This window comes from Indicator indicator, chromosome 19, assembly GCF_027791375.1.
Source record: "Indicator indicator isolate 239-I01 chromosome 19, UM_Iind_1.1, whole genome shotgun sequence".
Taxonomy (NCBI): Eukaryota; Metazoa; Chordata; class Aves; order Piciformes; family Indicatoridae; genus Indicator; species Indicator indicator.
In genome coordinates, this window is record NC_072028.1 from 8,944,423 (window position 1) to 8,970,081 (window position 25,659).

Consider the following 25,659-nt stretch of genomic DNA (forward strand, 5'->3'; position numbering starts at 1 on the left):
AGCATGCTTCAGAGGTAGATAATACTTGTGGCAATTGGACTAAGATAAGGCTCCACGCTGGCAGCTTATGCAACAATTCTGGCCCACAAATAAATTTCAGCCACCACTTAACTTCATTACCTTAAGGTGCTATAAATACAATCTGGTCTCCAATTGTCCTGAAGCTAAGAAACTCATTTTTTAAAGGAAAGTACATCTGAAGACAAAACCTTGAAGAGAATGGTGCTCTCTGACTTACTGCAAAGAAGCCTTTCAAGTACCTGGATGCTGCATTTTGTCCACACTCTGCTAGCACTGGATTAGGTTCTAGAAACTGGTTTTGGTTTGGGTTTTTTCCCCCCCACCAAATCCCATTGGGAAGCACAGCTGAGGTTTATCTAATTTTGCTTTCCTTGATGTGATCAGTTTCCTGGGATCAATTGGACATTTTCACCTAATTTGCTCTTCTTGCCAACCTTGAGATACTGGACATTCTTCTCTGCTGTCTCCTCCTGGTACGTAACCGAAACAGAACAGTAGAAGCTGCCAAGATGAGACATTTCTACATTTAATGTAATGTTTCAGAAATAGGCTTCTTGCTTGTGGTGTAGAGTGGACATTACGCAGCATCCACGTCAAACATGGACTGTGCAGTCAACAGAATGGCAAAAGGGTAGTCTCCAAGTAATTTTTTTCCCTTCTCCTGTTGTCTCAAGCACCAAGAAAAAAAGCCAGACAGAATACCCCTGTATATGTGACTAGAGAAGATCATTCTCTTCCCAAACCTCTGAAACAATTCCACAAAAGGACCTGATCATCATGAATGCTTTTCACTTCTCCATGCTTGCTGCTTGCTAACATGTGTTTAGTTGGGATTATTAATTCATGCAGGTCACTGAAAGAGCATTTGAAGAAACACAGAACAATTCAGAAAAGAGGCAAGGGAAAAGATTTCCTGCCCTTATTTTCCCTTTAACTGCCAAAATAATTCCTTATTAGTCCCTGCTTTGAAGCAAGTCAATTCGTTAAGGGTTTATATTATTTACTTCTTAAGAAAAGCAAATTAAAAACCCCACATCTTCTCTACTGAGGGTCAAAAGGCACTTAGCAGAACTGAAACTGGCTGTGAAATGGTACAGCACACACAGACACTGCAGGAAAAGGAAAAATGATTAAAAAAGAACGTCACTTATCCAGGTGCCACAGTCTGGACTGACATTTCATGGGCCATCTAGGGCCTGATCTGCTCAGCATGGTCCTTGGGCTGCCCTTCAGTGTTCAAGAGATGCCTGCTTTGGAAGGATGAGCGGATGGTTCGGTTCATCAGTGGCTGGAGAGGGCGGAAGTTGTCTACCATCCTCTTTTCTTCTTCGCCATCTGACGTGAAGAGCAGCATCCGAAATGCCTCCAGCTGAGAAAGAGAAATGTCCGATTTTGTGACTTTTAACTAGAAAACTATTGAAGTTCATGACAACACACATTCATTCAGGCTTGGAAAGTATGTCCAAGGTACTGCTGCATTTGCATACTGGGGAATTTTTGCATGACCTTCTGGCACTTCTTTTGTCACCTGCTTGTAAGAATCATTCCATCACCCCTATCAGTGCAGAAAATAAAGTGTCAGTCATCTGCCAGCTTTAGGCAAACTAAATCTCAAACGTGGCATGTCTGAGACAGAACTGATTCCCATTCAGACACTGGAACATATGCTATCTTTAAGTAAGTCTCATATGCTATCTTTAAATAAGTCTCTCCAATCTTTTTAATTGACACTCTTCCTGGAGTTCTCTTCTCTTACAGACATGCATATGCTGCACCCAGCAAAGAGGAAACCTTAACAAGCAGCAATCTACAGAGTTGTTTTTCTCAGCTGTTTGTAACTGGGGGTTCAAATAGAGAATGCAGCAGATCAGCTTTTATTGCTCACAAGGGCATTACAACCTTAAGTAAACAATGAGCCTTTCTATGTCATAAAAGAATAAAAGTGAAAAAGAGTCAAGGAGACAAAAAGTTTCAGCTGAAAAGAAGAATGAACAACACTCTGCATTTGGTTCTCTGCTCTGTTACCGATCTTCAGTTCTTCCCATCCTGTTCTTGCAAACTAAAGCATTAAGATCATAGAATGGTTTGGGTTGGATGGGTTGGAAGGGACCTCCAAAGGTCATCCAGTCCAAGCCCCCTGCAGTCAGCAGGAACATCCTCCACTAGATCAGGTTGCCCAGACCTGTGTTGAGCCTGACTTTTAATATCTCCAAGAACGGAGCCTCAACTACCTGTCTGGGCTCCATCCTTGTAAGGACCAAATTTATGCAGTGTCCCAATAAACAGCTTTAAAAGTTTTCAAGTGGTAACTTCCAGAATAAGACATTGTTTATAACACATCAAGATAAAGGGAGAGCTGGGCAAGCATCTTTAAGTGCTTACTGAAGAGGTCTTAAGTCTTTCAATATTAGCTGATAACATCAGGATTCCTCTCCAAACAAACACTGCGTGTGAAGCAGCCACTGATCTCCAGGTTTTCACAGACAATTATTGGTAAGCAGCTACCTCTGTGGATAGAATGGTTAATGCTGGAAAAAAAAATCTTTCAAATCATGGAGTCTATCCCTTAACCTAACACTACTGAATCCACTACTAAACCATGTCCCTCAGCACCACATCAATAAGGCTTTTAAATAATTCCAGGGATGGGGATTCTACCACTTCCTTGGACAGTCTGTTCCAGGGCTTGACAACTCTTTTGAGGAAGAAATTTACTCATTGTGTCTAACCTAAACCTCTCCTGACACAATCTGAAGCTGTTTCCACTCATCCTGTCACTTGCTACTTGGGAGAAGAGACCAACAAATATGGCATGATCTGAAAATTAAGTGTAAGATTTACCTGATCCTCATCAACCTCTATTGGCTTCTTCTTAATAATCCATGTGACTGATTCAGTCAGTGGGGGAGTAGTCAAAGAGCCTGCATAGGTCCAATAATCAGGACATGAAGGTAACAAGCAGGTGGGATCAAAGACATCAAACTCGATGACAGCATCCTAAACCCCAGGGGAAAAAAAAAAATCTTTTTAAAAGTCTTATCTTGAGGAAAAGAATGACAGAAGATTAAAAAAAATCTTAATGATGAGATTAAAAAAATCCTGTATGTGTTAGAGCTGCTGTCAGTACTAATAATGATCTACAGAAAACAGTAATGTAAACCCCCAAAATTTGTACAAAAACGTTAAGCTGGATTTAAAGCAGAAGAGATAGCTATGAGTAGACAAAACTAAGTATTTCTGTTGCCCCCACCCCCCAAGCCATCAGGAATCCAGTGCAGAAAGAAGAGGAAAAAAAAAAAAAAAAAGGAGTGTGAAGGAGCAACTGACTATGTCTTTGTGGGAGCTGGAAGCAAACAGGAAAAGGAGAATAAATGGTGGAATAAGTTCAAGGTAGTTGTGCCAGATACCCTTAACAGACTGCAAACAATAGTGCTTTTGCTTTTCACCATGTGATTTGAGGCAGCAGGGAGAGGGAAGAGGACTAAAATGTTACTTAAATCACAAGTCTCCAGAATGTGAACTCTCACAAATGAGGTATCAGACAGCACATAGGGGCTTCAGAGCCCATGATTTCCTACACAAACATTTCACTTCGGGAGCATTTCAAGGATATACTGGCACTGCAGGAAAGGAAGACCCTGGTTTTCCTTAGACAGGTTTTATTGGTTTCTCACTGAGAATGAGAAACTAACAGAATTGCTCAGGTTGGAAAAGTCCTTTAAGGTCATCAAATCCAACTGTTAACCCCACACTAAGTCGACTGCTAAAACCTGTCCCTCAGCAACACATCCACATCTTCTAAACCCCTCCAGGGATGGGGACTCCACCACTGCCCTGGGCAACCAGGGCCAGGCCTTGACAATCCTTTCAGGGAAGAAATTGTTCCTCACGTTCAACCTAAACTTCCCCTGACAACTTGAGGCTGTTTCCTCTTATCCTATCACTTTTTACTAGGGAGAAGAGACTGACCCCCACCTGCCTCCAACCTCCTTTCAGGGAGTTGTAGAGAGACAGAAGGTCTTCCCTAAGCCTCCTTTTCTCCAGACTGAGCAATTCCCAGGTCCCTCAGCTGCTCCTCACAAGACCTGTTCTCCAGACCCTTCACACCAGCCTCGTGGCCCTTGTCTAGACGTGATTCAGCACCTCACTGTCCTTCTTGGAGTGAGGGGCCCCAAAACTGAACCCAGTACTCAAGATGTGGCCTCACCAGTACTGAGTACAGGAGGACAATCCCTGCCCTAGTCCTGGTGGTCACAATATTTCTGAACCAAGCCAGGATGCCGTTGGCCTTCTTGGCCACCTGGGACACACTGGTTCAACTTCAGCCAGCTGTTGACTAATACATAGCAGAATTTTCACTGCACTGCCATAAATATTTATTTGATTTGATTTTTTTTAAAGCCCTTACTGTGAGAACTAATGTCACAGCAACTTCATCTGGATGTGCTTGCAAGGCAGCAAAATTCTTGGTGTGTATTTTTTGTGCATACTTCAGAAAGACAGAGGCACCTAGAGGAGCAGAAGCTGCTTCTGAGCACTCCCAGAGACACAGCACTCCCTCTCCTGGCAGAAGTCAGAAATCAGCTATGAAGAAATTCCCCATTCCCCTAGTAGAAGATTTAGTGGTTAAAAAAAAAAAAAATCAAAAGTAAACAATAATCTCCACCTCAAAAAGCAGATCAAAATAAGTAAGCCTTAATGCCACAAGAAAAAAAAACAGCACTTTACACTGCATCAAAAGCTCCTTACAGTTAACATACAAAAACAAATCCAGGGGCACCTCTTTTCATAGAAGCAGAAGGGCAGACTTCAAGTGAGGGCAAATATTAAACATGTGCATGCTTTTCTAAGGGGATACAAGCCCAAAAACACCAATTTCTTAAACCCAGAGGTTGTGAAAGTTTAAAGCATAGAACTCCTCCTTAAAAACTAGTTTCCCAGCTCCAGCATAATCAATTCGCCCAAGGTGTCAATCAGGCCCATACTGACATTTTAGGCAGAAAGTATTTATTAGGGTTTTGCTGTTCTCAGAGTATTCTTTGTGTTGAATGACTGCATTAGTTTTGCTAAGTGATAACTAGTGGGACACAAAAAGTACTTACTTTGTGCTTAATTGCTGGCAAGGCATCAACCAGCGGCTGCAGCCCTTTGTGGTGTGCTCCTAGCTGCAAAAGATGGGTGGGAGTCAGAGAATCATTAAGTTGACATTCTGCATCAGATTTTTTTTTCAAAACTACAGTCTAGAGGTATTTTGTCCTAAATTGGTTTTAACAAATTCAAAAGGCGTCATTACAGCTGATCACACAAAGTGAAATTACCTTTAAAAACACTCCAATAACAGCCAAACCATTGCCTTCCATTACAGCTTCTTCAAAATTTGGGTACACAACAGCATTCCAGTGTACTAAATGCAACTGAAATACAAATGAGTGAGAAACCAACACACACAGAGCACAGAAAAGACAGCAACAAGCTTCACTTTTGATCTTTGCTACATTTGGTCCTTGGCAATTTTGAGACACCTCAGAAATCACACACCAGAAAAACCAAGGACCAAAATGTTACTGGAAAATGATGGTACTGCCCTTGTTTGGGAGGTGTTTTTATAAAAAACAGCCAGCACTCCCCCAGTGGTATTTCACACATATGAAAGACATTTTGCCTGTGAGAGACTGATTACTGCAATGCTAGTTAAAGGCACAAAATAAGCTTAGTACATCTGGAACTGAAGGATTCTTCTATCTCTCCAAAGGAGGAACAGAGCATGCTATTCTGCTAAGGAACATTCTCCTGCACAGAACATAAGCTCCCCTAGCTCTGCTTGCAAGAGAATTCCACTGAGGGGGTTTGTGCATTAAATAGATAGCCAGCACCAGCCCCAAAACAGTCTTGCTGGTAATAAATACTTTGCCAAGTTGGCAGGCATCATTATGAACACATTAACAGGTGATTAACATCTTCTCAAAAATAAGCACTGATCGTTTTTCAAATTCCCCATCTTTGGCATATAACTGTGTTCCTATCTGTTTTATTTTCCTCTCTGAGCAACTTAACCTATATTCTTCCCTGTTGGCTCCATCCTTTTTATTGACTTTTTCTGCCTTTGCACTTAATCACAATGGTTCTGCTAATTTAGTAACAGCTTAAGAATTGAAAAGAGACTATAAAGTGATCATGATAATCACACTAATTCTGCAGTACATTATTCACAGACTTCAGAAACACACACACACAAAAAAATTGTTGCTAACTGGAATAAGCTTTCTAACATTAGCCAAGGCTCTAGGATCACACACACAAGACCTGAGGCTCCAGGGTCACACACACAAGACAGTTATTGTATACATGGTAAACAGGACAAGGCTTCTTGAGTTACAGGTATGAGTGTAGGAATTAAATAATCTTCCATTTCCTCTCCAAATATATTTACTGAGGAGTAGTTAGCATCTTCTTTCTTTCTCTGCAAGCATTTAGTAGTAATAAACCAGGTGATTTTAAAGCAGTAAGGCCTGGGAGATTTGGAGGTGCATGAGACAGCAGGCAAGATGCAGCCTGTGCACTGCACTCCCAAGAACAGATCTGATCCCTCAGGTGAACTATTACCTTGCTGCAGCTTGGAGATAAAGCACTTTTTTTTTAAGTTGAAATCTAATCTTACACATTTACTTCAGTACTTGCTGTCCACCTGATCCACACCTGGATGTTAAGATCTGATTGTGCCTTCAGTCTGCTTTCCCCTTTAAAAGGAGGAAGGGCAAGCAGAGTTGTGCCACTCCATGCAGGGCTGGAATAGCAATGATATTTTGCTGCCTGCCACTGGCTTGCCTAGGGTCATTCAGGGAGAAGAAAATACTCCTGAAGCTTTCAGTAATGGGGCCAATGGTTAGTTTTAAGACTGTGTTCTTCTCCAGAAAACACAGTGAATATGAACTTACTAATAAAACAGGAGATGAGCTGTGAACCAGCCAGGTCTGTTCTAAGCTGCAGTTCCTCACACTGGGAGTTTTCTAGCACAGACAGCCCAAGATCTAGTCTCCAGCCCCCACAAATATTAGCCTTGTTCAGAGTTTTATCTCATACCTCTGCTGGATAAAATTTGTTGTCAACTGTGTGCTCTGAACCCCAGTCGTTTATAGCTCCCCAGTGGAAGTGGAACTGCTTTAGCCTGTATTGGTTTTCCAAGGGACCTCCAACGATTACTAAAAAACAAAACAAGAAACACACATTAATAAATAAATACAGAATTGTCTAGAGAAGCAACACAGCAAGATCATTGTTGAAACAAATTTGCCCAGGAAAAAAATAAAATTAAGTGGAGCAACTATCTTGATTGAAACAGTCCCCTGTGGCTCAGCTACTTTAACACTTTGCTATGACAAAGCTGTCCAAGCAAACACATCACTGCTTTTCTCTGCAGTGTGAATCAGCCATAGCAAATTGAAGATAACTATCAAATTGAAGATAAGTTAAACAGTCCCCTCATCCATCTCTCCTCAAGAGATTGGTTCTTTTCCCCATCCACATCCAGTTTGGCAGAGCTGTGGTGATTATGTGTTATGTTCTACACTCTTCTCTTGGAGCAGGTGTATGAGAAATGTCTTACCAGAAGAAAGAATGAATTATGACAAAGGAATTAATGCATGACATCTTGGCATAACCTCATTATGAAAAACATTGACATTTCCACAACAATACAAGACTTCAACAATCAAAGTTTGCCAGAAAAATCAGCAAATTGTGTCCAATGTTCAATTTTTCTTCTTTTTTTTTTTTTCCTCAAGTTACAAAGATCCAAATATATTATTCTGCTTTAACACAGCTTTCAGACTGCATAATTGATGGTAACAGATCTTCTGCAGAGCCAGGAATACACTCATATTGTGGCTGCTCTAAATTGCTCAAACTATAGCTGACAGAATATCTAAACATACAACCTGCCTATGGGGAGATTATCCACATCTGGAAGCTTTTGTAGTATCATGGAATGGTTTAGATTGGAAGGGACCTTTAAAGGCTATCTAATCCAACCCCTCTGCAGTCAGCAGGGACATCTGTAACTAGAGCAGGTTGCTCAGAGCCCCAAACAACCTGCCCTGGAATGGTTCCAGGGATGGGACATCTCTCACCTATCTGGGCAACGGGGCCAGGGTCTCACCAACCTCAGTGTAAGAAATGTTTCCGTCTAGCCAGTCTAAATCTCCCTCTTTTAGTTTAAACCCATCACCCCTCATCCTGTCACTATAGGCTCTGCTAAAAGTCTGTCCTAACCTTTTTAATAGGACTCTCAAGTACTGACAGGCCACAATGCTCTTTGTAGCCAAGGAAACAGTCAGTCTGCTCTCCTGATTTCAGAAGACCTCTCATCATTTTGCAAATACATGAATGACAAAGTTTTTGCCTAGTTTTCTGCATACTGTTGGGCTGTACTCATTTCCTCCTAATGGAACCAGGAGCATCCTGCAAAGTCTTCTTGCTAGTTAATATCACAGCATCTGGTAAATGAGAGACAATAATCACTTCTGAAGGGCTATCAACAAAAATAGCAGTAGAGACCCATTTGCTGATTTTTACTGAACTGTACATCATGGTTAAATATTTCAGTGAACCACTGTATGAAGTACATAACCCCATCACTACTTCTGAATAGAATTTAATCACTTTAATACTAAGGAGAAAACAATGAGAGGCATTAAGAGCTTTTTCTTGTCTTTTCTCTTTTTCCCTGAAAGCCAGCCAGCAGTTTTGAAACTAACTAGAAAGGCCTGCCTGTGAGAAAAAGACTAAGAACAAGCTATGCAAACTGGCATTTAATTAACTTCACCCCCTGCTGCTGAGCTCCTAGCATAAATACAACACTGACTAGCACTAAAAAAACAAAAAATGATGCAATTTTGAGGGATGGGATGAAGATGTGGCCCCCACTGCAAAGTCTTTCAGAATTAAAGTTTCTGGGTTCTAACACTATCCAATCCTGATTATGTGATGATGCAAACCTCCAAGTGATTACATTGATGTCAGTAATCACAGTGACTGGAATGTTTGCCTTGTGAGTATGGTTAGGCACAGACACACAAATGCAGGAAATCAGGGTCCTATAGAGGACCCTAGAAAGTGGCAAGAAACACACAGGAATTTACAAACATTTTTGCCATTTCATGTTCTCTCTGTTTACCAGCCTGGATAATTTGCAAATGAAACAGAGCTTTAAAGGGACTCCAAGTACAACCAATCAACAGAATGATATCAGCTTTTCATTGTAGCTCTAGCTGTGTTTCAGACTTGCAGCAGATGGCATTCATGCACACAGACAAGACCACGTTCTGTACATACCTTCCCCACACCCTCATTCTTCTTCATCCTCCTGCTCTGCTCATAAGCAAGGACCCCATGGCAGCACTACCATCATCTTTTGCCCGTGTCTTGTTTTACCCCTCTCAGGAGTTGAGCATTTTTGTCTACTGCAGATGCATGTTTCATTTTGTCTTTTTCATCCTCTGTTTCAATTTTGTTGCTTGTTTGTTTATTCATAAGCTTCCTTCTCAGGATTTCTATTATTGTTAGACAAAAGCTGGCAGAAAGAAAAATCAGGAATAGCAACAGTAAAAAGAAAAAGGTGGAAGAGAGAGGCACACAGTTGAAAACCTGTCCATTTACACAGCAACACCCTGTTGTCTTGACGTTTCTCAGTCTGTCATTTTGGAGCCCTGTCCCTGTCAGTTTAACGGCATATTTCATCAGCCATCATAATCCTTCACTGACCTGAATTCATTCGAGGAAGATGACAGAGATGAAAAGGCAGAAAGAGGCAGCAAGAATGCTCACACTTAAGAGATTTACCTGGTCAGTCTTACAGATGAAGCATGAAAGACCTTTCAGAGTTGAATAGCCAACCTCTGAAAGACCATCACCCCTCCAACTGACAGTTCTGATGATTCCATGCTTGCCTGTGTCATAAAACCTGTCCCTGTGTATTTAAATACTGCCTTTTTCTCAATCTCCTCCCGACAGTCCCTCTCCTTTACATCAACTCATGCAGGGAAGTGCAATTACTTTGTTACCCATCAAAGTGCAAACCGTTTTCATGAACACATCCTCAACAGACAGTGGGGTGTGACTGTATAAAGTTAGATTGTTAAAAGTTAGTACTTACTTACTTAACTTACTAAAGTTAGTAAGTTAAAATGACTGATGAGTTAAGAAGTGATATCTCCATCTCAGTTTTTCCCCTACCCCACCTCACCAAAGCAACAGCAGTTTGAACTGTAAATACAGCGGGGTGCAACTTGGTTTCCTCCTCACATATCACAATACTCAAATGAACAATGGCAAAAATATTCCTGGGTTGGATGCCAATATTCTGGGTGAACAATAAAACCAAACAAAAACTCCCTAAATGCCACATAAACCCCTGAAAGCTCCATGCATTCCACCACTACCATTTTTGTTCCGTTTTTTTATCAGCCTCTTCGCAAACATCAACCAAAAATCCTAGTACTGTGGAGACAAAGCATTTGTTTATTGGCATGCTGAAAGCTTTCCAAGAGTGTTACTACATCCCTATGAGGATCTAGCACCTCTCATCATAAGCAACCAGATATAACACAGATTATTTTAATCAAACAAGCTCCAACTTGTCCAAGGTCCCTCAACTTTGCCCTCCAGGAGAAGTTGAGTAATCACCAGAGTCACAGGTATTGTGAAGTACATGATTCAACTGATACCTGTTGAAGTCCACCTGCCTTTATGAAACACCTTCCTTATACATACCTTTGGTAAACTTACAGAATCCCAGCATGGTGGGGGTTGGAATGGATCTCTGGAGATCATCTAGTCCAGCCCCCCTGCAAAAGCAGGGATCACCCACAGCAGGTTGCCCAGGATCACAATGTCCAGGTGGGCTTGGAATCTCTCCAGAGAAAGACACTTCACAACCTCTCTGGGCTCCAGTACTTTCACAGCAAAGATCTTCCTCAACTTCACATGGGATTTCCTGGGTTCCAATTTGTTGCCTCTTGTCCTACTGCTGCACACCACTGACAACAGGCTGGCCCCATCCTCTTACCCCACACCCTTTAGCTCTTGCTGAGCATTGAGACCATCCCCTCCCAGGCTACTCTTCTCCAGTCCCCTCAGCATCTTTGTAGCCTCTACTGGTCTGTCTCCAGTAGTTCCTTGTCTCTCTTGAACTGGGGAGCTCAGAAACGGACTCAGTACTCCAGATGTGGCCTCAACAGGGCAGAGTACAGCTTCTAACCTCCTGCCTACACATTTCTTCATGCACTCCAGGTCTTCTGGACCATGAGGGCACATTGCTGGGTCACAGACACGTGTTGTCCCAGGTCCTTCTCTGCAGAGCTGCTCTCCTGCAGATCAGCCCCATACCTGTACTTCCTCAACCTTTTAAAGGAGCAACATACTAGAAATTTGGAATTTGGTAGCAATATCTTGATTTTTACTCACTTGACTCTATTAAGCACTTTGAAAAAAAACTCAGCTGCTCAGCTCAGTGCACTTATTCACAACAAACTCCTGGAACACATAATTGGATTTCACATGCATGGACTCCTGCTTCTATTAAAGCAAGAAGAACACAGGCACCTTGCTGCCTGTGGTAGCAGCTCAGAATTATTTAGCTCTCCAAAGCTGACTGAGATAAGTATGTATGCTTTCCTACTGAAAGTCATTTTGCTGCTGATTATCTGAAATGCATTAAATACATCTGTTAACACCGCAAAAAGAGATTAAGTGGCAGATTACTTTATTAATGTGTAATGATGGAATCTCATTTAAAATTAAGTAGATAGAATTATGACTAAAAATTGACTCAGGTAGACAAAGCTGGGATATTACACCACCTAATCAAAAGGAAGGGCATTAAGACTTGTGCAGTAAGAGTAAGTTTCAACCCAAAAACGAAGATTTGGGCAAAATGTCCATGGTAAAAATCACATAGGAAAAGGGAGGTAGAATTTCTGCACTACAAGTCCAATCCTCATAAACCCACTTTTACCTGAAATCTTCCTCTACCATACATTCTGTTTCAACATTTCTCCTGAGGTTTTACATCACACAAACATTTCTCCTCTCTAAGCATGCATAAGACATTAAATAGAATTTTTTTAAATGAGTTTTGCTTACTTGATCTATCAGTGGAATCATCAAACTCAACGAGGAACGAATATCCATTGTTCCAGATGTGAAGACATGTTGTTGGGTCATAGCTGATTTTCAGAGGCTTCAGAAAGGGGTCATAAACACTGTCTCTCCACTCGATATTGATAGGAGACTGCCGGGTGCCCCCCGGAATCGTAAGTGGACTCTGCCAAAGGGGATGCACTGGAAGATGAGGAAGAGAGTCAAGCTCTAATGCATGATACAGAACTTCCAACAAAATACTTCAGAACTTTTTGGCAAGAGAAGATGCTGTAGCATATTGGCTCCAAAAGCTAATTCAAGTCAGCTGATGACAAGTAAAATAATAATACATTCCACTTGCATGACTCAGAGCTACACAGGGAAGTGCAGTAGTTTGCCTCAAAACTGCGTTGATACCTTTTTCTATTTTCAAAATGCTTTTCAAAGAAATTCTTTGAAAAGAATTTATTTATCAGAAATTTGTCTTTTTTCTATTACCAGATGATTTTTAAAGCAGCTTTTATTTTTACAAGTTTGCCAGTCTCATCACACCACTTCAGATTTCCTCACATGGCATCAACTGATGTCAGATGGAACCAGACACAAGACAACTCCCACCACAAAGCAAAAAGTCTGTCAAAGGTGCCAGTCATTCACCTGTGTGTGGTCAGAGGTTACACCACTGCTGCAATGGTGGCTTTTGCCTGCAGCACTTAGGGGTTACACCACTCCTGAAGCACTCATACCAATATTGACCAATACTGACTACTTCAGGCAAGTACCTAACCTATCCTACAACTTAAGCTTACACCTGTGAAGTCCCAAACTACCAATTTTGAGGGTAGCTTGGGCATCTCAAGCTGGCATGAGCAACACAGGTGCATGAATGTAGTTTTCATATGAGTTTATGCTGTTTAAAACCAGAACTGAGACCTCTGTGGACAAGAAGGACCTGTTCACCTGCTGTCCCCAACATCACTGACCTACAGACGAAGGTGTTTTGTCCCCTGTCCACCCACCGAATCCAAACTGAGAGGCTCTGAAGCACTGTGTTACTGGTACTTCACTAGATTAATCTGCTCACGGGCCTTTGAAAGAGGAAGGAAATAATAAATTAAATATTTTAACAAACCACTCACAGGAGAAGTGGCTCAACAACCTTCCCCCTCATTTTCCACATCAAGGGGCAAACTTTATGGACCAGCACAAGGCTGCTGCACGCAGGTAAGGCCAAGATGGGCAAGAAAACACTCCCCAAGAGTGCCACAGCTGTTATTGTTGCTGCCATTTCCTGATGCTTCAGCAGAGAAACTGTCACGGGCAAAGCCAAGCTAAACTTGGCGTCCCTTCTTCTACACAGACCTCTGCGGCACCACCAGCCTCCTCAGCTCCGGGGCCTGGAAGTGACCGCGGAACAGGAGCGCTGCCGCTGCCCAGGCCCCTCAGCCAGGCTCTGGGGTGGGCAGTAGGGCTGCCTCAGGACCAGGGAACGATGGGGGAGGAGGAGAACGCGAAAGGGGCTGGGACAGTGCCCTGCTCTCCTCAGGTAGTTGGAGAACGAAGGCAGCCCCGGCCTGAGGGAGCCGCTGAGGGCAGCGGTTCCCCCTTGAGGGTAAGCGGCGCGGGAGGGCGGCGGCACTCGCGGCGGCACTCACGGCAGTCTCGCAGGCGGTAAGAGCAGCAGGCGCCCAAGCTGCATCGTCGTGTCCCCCACCGGGAGGCAGCGGCCACCCAAGCCCGGCGCAGCAGCAGCGGCGGCAGCAGCAGCATCGCTGAGGAGTCCGCGGAGTTGTCCGCGGAGTTGCCGGGCACCACCGCCCAGCCCAGCCCAGCCCAGCACAGCCTCTTCCGGCACAGCCCCTCCTTGCCATTGCCATGGCTCCCTCGGGGGAGCGGGCGGGGAGTGCGGCAGCGGCAGCCTTGCCCTCAGAGACGGGCCATTAGCCTGAGTTGTCCTCCTGTGGCACCTTTAGAGAAGAGACCCCTCTTCACTATGGGTGCGTATGGTCAGGAAAGTCCCAGCGTCCGCCTCACACCACAAACGGGATTCCTCTCAGACTGATAGCCTCGGAGATTGTTTATGCACCTTAGGGCATCAGCAGTTACTCGTCTGGTTCGTTTAGCTCAAGCGGGAGGTTTTGGTTTCTCCCAGCTGGAGCGTGATCCCTCTCCCACAGAAATGTGGGTGGCCTTAGAGCAGTGGAATCCCACAGAAGAATTAGGAAAAGTTAACATTGTGGCCACGTCACCTGACTGAAGCTGTCCCAAAGGCTGGAGGCCCACCCAAGGACCAATTCATCTAGGTCTGACATCACCTGAGGGAGGCCTTGATGACATTGACTAAACCTTGGTTACTCCTTGCACCTTTCCTGTGCTTCACCTGCTAGTGAGGAACACAGAGCAAAAAGGGAAGCCTGTAGAAAGCTGAGAGCATCAGTGAAAGCACAGAAATGAAGCACCCTCATTTTCGCTGGGTCTGTTGGGTGGCCAGGAGCAGTACACCACACCTCAGCTCCTGGCCTTCATCTTGCCACCTGCTTTGAATCACGTTTCTTGGTTACTCTCTTAAAATCATTTTGCAAATCTGTGTGTACCTTTTGAGGATTTTCATTCCTGTTAGAATGAGTATTTCTGAATTTCTATGAGGAACCTGACATAACCCTTGTTATTGGAGACAAGATTAAATACTCCACCAGAGTCAACCAAGAAGTGTTTGCTCAGGCTTACAACATTGTGTAAGAAGTTTCCATTGCATTCATAAGTATAACATATTTAAGTATTACATATTTAAGGTACTTCTAAGCTGAATAAGGGGAGGTTGAAATCTGGCAAGTGAATTGCTTTGAGTGGCTACATGACCAGAAAACAGGTCATTAGGAGATGTACAAAGACAAACAGGGTGTTTAACTGGGTTTAAATTTCATTTTACTTCTTCCTCACCGAGATAGGCCTTCTTTAAAGCATGGTCTTGTTTTGTATGGCAGGATTCAATTGCAGACATAATGAATTCTTAGCATGACTCTCAATGTTTTTCAGGATGGCTAATTTCCTATCCTCAACATATAGATTCCTGTAACTTAGAGAGAAGAGACAGGTACTTGATGAAATGGAAAACAGTTGCTGGCCATAGACATTATTCAGGCATAACCACAGTTTAATAGCCTATTGATCATGGTTGGGCAACTGTCTTTAACACAGTCTGTTGTTGAAGCTGCTTGTGAGCAACAGGTAGTTCCTAGTCATGAGGACAGCCCATATAAGCCTCAAGCTCAATTGCAGCAGGGACTGCAGGGATAGCTTCATATATATTAATATTCAAAAAACAGGGGATAATAGGGTTTGTGTTCATCCACTAACAAAACTGGACTGTCCTTCCTTCGCATTCTGTTCTGTGATGTGTCCTCTAAATACAGTTGATAAGCTTGGGCCACTTAGATGTATGTATGCCCTATATCACAGTATAGGTGCTTACAGTTGCAGACTGCAACACCTCCCTGGAGTTGTTCAAGGCTGGGTTAGATGGGATTTTGAGCAACCTAATCTAGTGAAAGATGTCCCTGCCCATGACAGGGGAACTGGACTAGATGATCTTTAAGGTCCTTTCCAACCCAAACCATTCTATGATTCTCAGATATGATTCTGTAACCTGCTTTCTGCCACTTTTCTGTACCATAAAAAAAAGCCTCAAACTCTACTGAAACGTTAAGATCACCAGACTTTGGGAAGCTTTTTTAGGGATTTGATCCTGCGAGATTTTGAAAATGTGAAGTTTATTATAGTTACAAAACTACTAAGCTGAACAGAATGAGTCATTCCTTGTGGGTTGAAGAGCACAACCAAAGGCAAGTTCTTATGGTGCAGGCTTTCGGAAATGGTGGGCTGCTCAGGTGCAAAAATAAAGAGAAATATGACCTACAACACTTCTGTTTCCCTTATGAATCATCCACTAAATCTACATCCATTTTTAAGGTGCACATGCTATTTCTTACAGAGCATACATTTCAGTAAAATTGTAGCATTTAATTAAAAAAACCAAAACTTTTCTTCTCTAGGGGGTTAAAGAAAACCCTACAAAATACGAGCTTGGTTGTAGTAAGATGGTTTGTTTTCAACTGCAAACAGGAGTGCAAAACCTACCTGTGCAAAAGGAAAAATAAGCCTTAAACCTTGTTCCCAGCATTTAGCCATTGTGGCCAAAATCTTCTTTTCTGGACCATTCCAGAAACAGAGTTTTTCCTTGGCCATGTCCCAGCTAGAGATGGTGGTTTATGCAAGAAAGACGTGGTTCTGATGCAGCAAGCTGGAGGGAACAACAGCAGCCAGATTTACAATCTCTCTGTTGTTCTTGTGTTTTTCCAAAGTGGTTACGTTTCTGGATCATCTGGGAGGTTTCAGCTGTGCTCTTGTTCCTGAACTGAGAGTGATTTCTGCATGCAGTGAGCCCCAAAACCAGACATCTGGCACTTGGTCTACTACTGGATAAGGTAAAGTAATGCAGAATCTGGGTGGAAAGAGAAATAGAAATCTCATCAGATAGGACTGTTTTCAAATGTACCTCGTTGGAGCAGGTCCAGAGGAGGCCACAAAGATGATCAGAGGGCTGGAGCACCCCTGCTATGAAGACAGGCTGAGAAAGTTGGGGTTGTTCAGCCTGGAGAAGATAAGGTTCCAGAGGGACCTTACGGCAGCCTTCCAGTGTTGAAGGAGGCTACAGGAGAGCTGGAGAGAGACTTGTTACAAAGGCATGGAGTGACAGGATGAGGGGTGATGGCTTCAAACTGGAAGAAGCTGGAGTTAGATTAGACATTAGGAAGGAATTCTTCCCCATGAGGGTCATGAGGCACTGGAACAAGTTGCCCAGAGCAGCTGTGGAGGCTCCAAGCCTGGAAGTGTTGAAAGCCATGTTGGATGGTGCCTTGAACAATCTAGTAAGATGTGTCCCTGGCCATGTCAGGGGGTTAGAACTAGATGATCTTTAAGGTCCATTCCAACCCAAACCATTCTACAATTCATTAAACAAATACAGTGAGCATTCAGCCAGCGAGTGGGTTGCACCCTGTGCTTTCTCCATACCTCATTCACCGTCAGCTTACCGAGGAAGGGTCTGGTTGTTGTTTCCCTTTTTGATGTGCATTTCTATAGTATTGTCAGGCCCATTGTGGTAAATACTGGAATATAACAAGCATGGCCAAGATGTGAGTCAGCTATGAAGAGAGATCTGCCACCAACAGACCTAATCTGTGCTTGATTTATTTTAAACCTTCCAGACAGACACAGCGATGCTGCATTTAATTCTATACAATTTTGGGGTTTCTTACAGTTGCACTGTGGGGGTTTTCCTACCTTTCCCAGCTGAAGTGGATGTATAAAGACACCAAAATAGTCTCAATGTCTTAGATTATTTTCTGTAATTTGGAGTAATTGTTAAATAGTTATTTTAACAATTCTTTGTGCAATTCCTCCCTTTGGAATAATTGTTACAGTGTTTGTTTAGCATTACATAAGTATCAGAAGCTTTGAGGTGAGATTCAAGATCCAAATGAAAATACAGGGTGTGTATATTACTGGATTATCATGATTTATAACTTGATTTCCAGGAAAATATTTTGAAGGCCACAGTTCTATGGTCAAAATCCAAGATAAATTCAGTTAAGGGAAAGGATTTTGCTGCCAATTTACACTGCTGTAAACTTGATTTAAATTGACAAAAACATTTGTCAATGTTTCAGTTTTCCCTGTAAGGATCCCTGGGGAGGAGAGAGTTCTTACATGTGGGCTACAAAATTAAGAGTATGAAAATTAATTCAGGTGGTTGTCAAGTAAGAATGAAGGTAAAATGATTTGACATCAGTGGATTTTGTTCTTTATGGTTTTAATCTTTTAAAAACAAGACCTGTTGAATAAAGCACTGTGATTTGTTTGCACAAGGACTTTCAAACTTCACAACAAAGCTTCACCCAGCTCTGAGGTGAAACAAGGAGGACAGGATAGTGGCACTAGTGGAGAAGCCCCACCTGCTTGAAGCAAAGGTTGTTTTTTCCTCAGCTGAGCAGGGGTGCTTCCCATAGCAACATATTCTGCATTAGAAAATGAAACCAAACTTATTCCTGAAACTCAATAATGAACCATTTTAAACTTTAAAGGAGCATGGCTCTGCTTCAGCCTCTTGGATTGAACATTGCAGAGGAGATCCAAGATAGGTTGATTTCTCTGAAGCTTTTTAATATGAATCAAGATTTTGGAGGATAAGAGCGATGGTTGGCTGAGGTCCATCATGACAAGGTGTTGAAAGCTCTGCTGAATTGATGTCAGATTTGGACTGTGATGTAGGCCAGTTTATTGATAAACAGCCCAGTGCTTTTTATCAAACGGATGTAAGTGACAGAGTGCTCTAAGCTCAACAGGAAAGCAGCAGCAGATTGTGAATTGCTGAGCTTTTCTCTGCTTCCAGGATGTTTGGCTGCGATAGGAGCCTGGATGAGAAGGCAGTGGCTGAGGCTAAGTCCAGATAAGGAGGAGGCAATTCCAGTTGGCAAGGTAAAGCAAACAGAGGCTTTATCTTTTCTATATAAAAACATTTGCTAAAATTATGCATGCAGGCTTAGTAACTCGGCCTGGAGAGGGCTTAGAAGCTATCTCATGGACAATTTGAGCAGTTACTGCAGTTGTACGTGCAGTCCTGGAGATGGCACACCTGGATCGTGTGTCATTGCTGAACTTGCACAGTGCTCTACAAACCCCTCCAAGGATTCTGCTTTTCTTGTAACTTCTGAAAGGATAAGAAAGAAAAAAGCCATTCGGGTCTGCTCTGGCAGTAACTACTAGGGTGAGGGTATGTTCCACAGACTTAAAATCCTTATGAAGACCGTTGCCAGCAACTAAGTCCCTCTCTGTTGGATTAGAAGGTGTCTGAAACCACAGGCTCTGTGATATCACAGAGCTCAGTGCAGACATCCACTGTGGCAGTCCACATCACAAGAAATGTTTACATACATGCCAGCAAGATTTCTACACTTCTTTCCCACTGAAGGGCACTTTAATCCTTGTAAGGACACAAGGGAAATCCAGAAAAGCCACTAGAAAGTGTCAGCCTTTGAGTTGTTTAACCTCACAGCCAAGGTAACTGCTGAGTGAAAGCATCACCACCCAGCTCAGCAAGAGACCAGTTCTGCATGTGGGAAGGGAAACGAGATGAAGCTGGGGAAAATGAAAACCTTTACACTGAAGACACTATCCAAGAGCCCAAAAGTCCATGTCTTTGATCAAGTTTTTGTCACTGAAAGGGCTGTTTGTAGTGTCAGCTGTGAACAGAGGAATTGAACTGAATGTGTTTTTTCTTTGGCTGCATGTTGTGTACAGAGTCTAGAGACCAGATGGAGGAACCCACCACAGACTGGCTTGTTCAGAGCAAGTGTCTATTCACTGGCAGCCAAAGCCAGCCATTCCAAAGATAGGCTTTTCCTGCACCAGTTTATTTTGGCATTTCCTGCATGAATGTCAGGGAGTGGAGAGAGATTTAAGTAATAAATAGCAATTGAAAAGAGGAATGCAAGTAAAAAGAGATAGATAGCAATTGCAGTGAATTTAATCGGCAGTGGTCTTAGGATGGAAGAGCTTTGTGTGGTCTCTTTCTAGAATGTGAGTTACCATGAATTGAGTTTTGGTTTCTCAGTACAGTTCCACATGTTCACAGCAAAAAACAGTATCTTGTAGCCCATTACTGGGAACTGATGGACCATAGGTGGCCATAAAATAATTAGTTTCACAGTCACATGTGGAATCTAGAGAGAGACTCTCAAAATAGTATCATTAAGGTTGGAAAAGACCTCCAAGATCATCAAGTCCAGCTATTAACCCAGCACTGCCAAGTCACCACTAAACCATGTCCAGCTGTTGACAACCCTTTGGGGAAAGAAATTATTCCGAATATCCAGCCTAAATCTCCTCTGACAATTTGAAGCTGTTTCTTCTCATCTTGTTATTTGTTACTAGGAAGAAGAGACCACCTCCCACCTGTCTCCAACCTCCTTTCAGGGACTTACAGAGAGACAGAAAATCTTTCCCTTAAGCTTCCTTTTCCCCAGGTTGAGCAACCCCAGTTCCTTCAGCTGCTCCTCACAAGACTTGTTCTCCAGACCCTTCACCAGCTTTGCTGCCCTTCTCTGGACCTGAGCCAGCACCTCCTTGGTCCTTCTTGGAGTCAGGGGCCCAAAACTGAACCCAGTATTGGAGGTGTGGCCTCACCATTGCTGAATACAGGGGAATGATCTCAGCTTTTTTCCAGTTTACCTCCTTACTCCACTAAACAATTTCAACTAGAGTAACACAGTCATCTTGATAAGAGCTGCTCTGACTTGCTCCCAGTATGCTGAGGCAAGCTTGTGTGCTAGATGCTGCATAGAGCCTCCATGTCTAGGCCTATGTACAACATTGCATGCTGTACTTGGCAGCTGATCCACCAGGTCTGGTCACTCAATGTCAGAAACTATTTTGGTGTCCTCTTCAAAAATGCATTTACAAGTATAGAGCTATTCAACACTGAAAGCTACTGAATATCTCTTCTAGCTTTCAACAGAAACAAAGCCTTGTGCTTGTCTCCATTCTGCTTTGGTGTACATCTGCCACAAAATCATCTGTTTTCTCATCAGTTAAGTCAATACCAAATTTGTCAGTTGATAAAGTTTAAACAGAAGGGAATCAGATCTCAGAATTCAAGGAGGGATCTGACTATTCATTGAGAAAACTGAGTAAGCTGAATACGTTTCTGAGGGAAAAAAAATAGCAAACAAAAAGATTTCCTAGATGTAAAAAAATCACTGTTGCTCCAGCTGACATTATCTGCAGACAGGTGAGTAGACAATCTCTGGCTGTCCTCATCTTATTTGTAGACAAGTTAATAAATATTTTAAATAACTACATCTTTGACATCTCCCAGCAATATCCTGCAGCTCAGGGGGTGATTAATTGTAGTTCTCCTTACACCACATTTGGAGGGGTTTGTGGTTTGTACTTCTGTCAGGCCTCATTTTCACAATTAAACATTGTAGTGTCTGTTAAATTCAAAGTCACTCTGAATCAATTTGCTCTGTGTGCTTTGAATTACACTTGCAAATACTGTTTTCATTGAAACCAGTCAAAACCTTGCAGGACAACACTGAAAATTAATTGTTGCTTAGCCTATTTCCTCATTGTAGTTACAAATGAAAATGACAAACAACCCAGCAACACTAACATAGCAGAGATAACGAAGGACAATGTTTTCATCCTGCACATGGAGATAAATCATGCAATTCCATAAGGTATTTCTATCTCTAATTTATCTCAGTCCATTCGCTCTTTAATCTTTCAGCCACACTCTCAATTTTCCCTTTTTGTTTAGCTGAGAAGAGCATCAACACTTCACTCCCCTTTCTTTGTACCTCTGCCTCTCTCTTGCAGAGGTATCCAGTACTACTGGGGGGTTAAAATGCAGTACACTTACATGCAGCATTCCTGCTTTTACTGGTGCAGGCGGCCAGGCTGCAGAGCCGTGCTGGTGGACTCCAGATTGCTTTCAGCTGCTTGTATAAATGCACCAATGCATTTGCCTTCACACTATTCATTGTTGTCTCTAAAAATCTTCAGTTCAACCAGCCAAAGGACCTTTCCAGAGTCTAGCAACCTATCAACACAAAGCAGAGTAAAACAATCCTATGGACGTACAGCTTCAAGATGAGGGGGTCTCCAGACCTAGCTTTGAAAAATTTTGAGAGCACCCTTTTCTGGTTGGAGAGGTGGAGCTAAGCAAGTGGTTAATTTTCAACTTGTCCCTGCTCTGGCTTCTTCACTGCCTCTACATTTTGTTGGGGAACTGGCTAGTTGATGATTATGCTTTACAGGTTCTTTCTCTTCTGGCTCCAGGCACACCAAAAGGCTGTAGAAATCACTCTTTTGTATGCAAGGAGAGATATCTTATCATTTCTTGCAGCACACATGCTCTGAATCTGAATAGTTGTGTAGTTGATTACTGATAGCTAAGAACTGCTGTCATTAGCAGCTGCAGTTCTGAGGACTGGCACTGCTGGAACTGAGGATTTCACAGAAATCTTGTAGATACAAAAGGCTTCCTCAGGAGAACAGGAAGGGGAGCAGCCTCCTGCAGAGGAAAGTTATAGCTCCAAGCACCTAAACCAGAATTAACATCATTGCAGCCTCCAGGTGAGGAATTTCTTCTTCTGAACTATTAGATATCCCATAATTTTGTATAGACTAGAAATAGAAACAGGTATGAGGAGCCATCATTACTTCTCCCACTCACACACCAGTTTGGCCCAGCTGAAGTGTTTGCTTATTTCCAATGGGTAGAACAGACTGAAATGTTTTCCTGACCGATGTTTCTTAGGGATGAAAGCATGAAGAATGTTACTTTAATTTCCACATGCAGTTCCAGTAACTTTATCTTGTGTGAAAGACCGGTATAAAAATCCCATCCTTTTGTTGTCTTTGGAATGTTTGCTCTTCCACCCATAGCTGTAAATGGCACAGACATAAGTAGCCTCTGGAGTTGTAGCTCCTCAGGCCAAGCACAGAAAAACAGACAAGCAATTCATCCTCTAAAGACTTCTTACTAGTGTTACAGATTATCATAGGCCAAATGGGAATGAAGATGCAAAGGGTGCCTGGGCATGTCAGTGGCAGCAAGGGCCAGCTCCTCTTCAAGGACAGGGCAGTGGGGAGCCAGATCACCCCAGCACAGGCAATACCCATTCCAGCAAGATGCCACCCCCCAGAGGCTGAGCACAGCAGGCAGAGCTGGCTACCAGTACAAGCAGCCACTGACAGGCCCAAAATGCCACGAGTGACAAACTAGGTCCAAAGTCCAACCAGAGCACAGCAAGTGGAGACAAAGCCAAAGACAAGCAGCAAGGGTTCAAAGTCCTTCCTAGAGAAAGGGCCAAAGATAAACCTGAAGGAAAGCATCCTAAAACAGAGCTTAAGGGGCCAGGACTGCTCTTAGACTCCTGGCCTGGGGGTGGAGGCTGCAGGTGAGGTTTCTAAGGGCCATTACAACTTGGTGGTGGCCTTAGAGTCATGGTGGTACAAATGTATTGTGGAACCTTTAATAACTCTCATTCTACTTACATAATCCATGTGATTATTTCCCCCATTAAGTACCTCAGAGGGCATATTTTGAAAGCTACAGAATCAAGGACAGAGCAAGCAGAAATGATAAGAATGTTAACATTCTGCCGTTAAAATTTTTCTATTTAAACTCACTCCTTAATCATAAAATTGCCTCTGAAATATTTTTAATAGTTGGTTTGGGGTTTTGTTGATTTTTTTTTTTTTTTTAGTTAACAAATTGTGATGTTTTGAATAACAAACTTCTTGTTGATATTTTCATTAAACACATCTATCTGTCATCTCTTATCACACCGGGTGTAAAGTGCAAGGCTCAGCCTCAGGGAATCCTCTTTAGCATCCTAAAGTGGCAAGCTTATCTGTGCTATGTACTATTCCAACCCCTACTATTTAGAAGAGTCCTTCTTAATGCTTGTCATTTATTACCCCAGCTGCCTGCTTCAGAGTGTCTAAGACCAAGCCCTTGTCAGCCAGCAGTTCTGCCCAAGAGCTGCAAAATCAAACTTCTGTTGTTGTTCATAGTTGTGGGTAATTCCATATGCAGAGTGTGGCTAGACAATGGAAATGCCAAAATGGAAATTTTGTCTTTACAGAAACTAGAGAAGTGAAAATCTAGAAGCTTCTCACTCTAACTACCCATCTGACTTTTGCTCTAGATGCCTCTCTGGACAAAGAGGATCAATGTTCTTTTTTTTCCCCCAATGCTTACAATAACAACATTAATGATAAATTGATGCAATGTAATAAAAGGTATGAAAAAATTAAATCTGTGAAGATAGGGACTATCCACTGAGTGAAAAAGCTGTTCTCAGACAACTTGTAGTTTGAAAAATAGGATCAAACCTAAAATCAGTAGATGTGATGAGCTCCCCTTCAGGCCTTTGATAATCCCAGTGGATTAAAAAAAGCCTGATGATAAAGCCACCTGACCAAGTAAACATTGTGGCAAACCTGAGCAGAGCTGGGCAAACTGCAAACACTGGCAAAGATATCAGCTGTGTACCAGAGGTAAAAGGGCAGCAGAGGCAGCTGTGAGCATGCTCCTGGGATGATCAGAGCCAGGCAAAGTGCAGATAGAGAGCTCATCAGATGGACAGGCTTCTGAGAAGGGCCACAGGATTTTTTTTTTCTGTGATGAATACCAGGAGATGGAACAGTACATAAATAAAGAACGTTGAGCTCATGCCTGACTCTTCTCACCTTATTTTGCAAACTGGTAAAAATGACCTTACAAGACCAGGAACTTTGCCCAGCAGGATGACCAAATGTGTGATGATCTTTTTCTGTCTGCTGTGGGGATTCGAGGCCTTTTCTTTCATCCTGAGTCATGAAAATTAGGAGTATCTTAATTGATTGCATGGGGTTGATCAGCACAAACCAGAGCTGAGATCAGAGATAGGACAGAAAATGCCTTTGTCTTGCCCTACGTTGTAGAGCTGATTGAAGTAGGTACAGGAGCAAACCTCACCATATCCTGGCTTGTTTTGTGTAATAAGAGTTTCTGAGAGACCTGAAAATGGAGGTGGTGTCTAAAAGGTTAGTGATGAGGAAGAATGGTCTTGAGGAGGAAAATCTAACCACAGATTTCGACAATTTTCATATGATGACAAGTTTCCTGTTGATAAAAGGAGAAATGCTACAGCAAATTTACAAATAACATTAACATTACCTGTGTTTAACAAATGTATTTATGTAACTTTTAATTAAGTATCACTATGTCACAAGATAGAATTCCAGAATGGTTTGTGTTGGAAGGGACCTTTAAAGGTCATCTAGTGCAGTCCCTCTTGCAGTCAGCAGGGATATCCCCACCTAGATTAGGTTTCTCCTGTGCTGAGGTCTACCAGAGCAGAGCCCAGCACATGCTGTGTTCACAACGATGTATTTGTGTCCCTCTCCAGTTATGAGAGTTAATATATAGAGAAAATTAATAAAGTAACTGAAGCAGAAATGGTTGGACTTGATGATCTTTAAGGTCTTTATCAACCAAAATGATTCTGTGATAGAAACTGAATAAAGAGGGAAACTTCAAGCACTCGTTTTGTTTTTAATAGTGTGGGATGTGATCAGGGATTTTATCCATAAGAAAGAAAATGAGTCCTACAGAGTTCTTATGACAAATACTCCAGAGTTACTTCTGTGCCCTGATCACATCTTCTGTGTTCTTCAGGCCTTTGTTTCTATATTCTCATGCTCAGCAGTGAGTATAATTATGAATGCTCATCACTTGTTTAAACAAATGCTTTGTTTGGCAACCTTTGTTTTCCTGCTGCTGCTGCAGCTGCAAAATTGTGTGCACAGTGTGTTAATTTTTTACCTTTGATGCTCTGGTAAGTTTTTTTTCCTAACAAAAAAAGAAAGGGAAACCAATGAATGAGATAC

At 42.4% G+C, this 25,659-nt stretch overlaps 1 protein-coding gene across 1 annotated transcript; it reads right to left on the reverse strand.

The window, feature by feature from the left end:
* Positions 1 to 1,210: 1,210 nt before the first annotated feature.
* Positions 1,211 to 21,758, reverse strand: CA5A (carbonic anhydrase 5A). The gene is made up of 7 exons (XM_054389617.1): positions 21,638 to 21,758; positions 12,160 to 12,357; positions 7,102 to 7,220; positions 5,340 to 5,435; positions 5,124 to 5,186; positions 2,863 to 3,018; positions 1,211 to 1,390 (listed from the first exon to the last, which is right to left on the reverse strand). The coding sequence occupies exons 1-7, from the start codon at positions 21,756 to 21,758 to the stop codon at positions 1,211 to 1,213; spliced, it is 933 nt and encodes a 310-aa protein (XP_054245592.1).
* Positions 21,759 to 25,659: the final 3,901 nt, after the last annotated feature.

What these genes read in the sequence shown, in the direction of transcription:
- CA5A (XM_054389617.1), bottom strand. Translation starts at nt 21,758, where the DNA reads ATGAATAGTGTGAAGGCAAATGCATTGGTGCATTTATACAAGCAGCTG. An exon ending in TTATTGGAGTGTTTTTAAAG is followed by an intron (nt 5,187 to 5,339) that starts GTAATTTCACTT and finishes CATCTTTTGCAG; the next exon opens with CTAGGAGCACACCACAAAGG. An exon ending in TGCCAGCAATTAAGCACAAA is followed by an intron (nt 3,019 to 5,123) that starts GTAAGTACTTTT and finishes CCTGGGGTTTAG; the next exon opens with GATGCTGTCATCGAGTTTGA.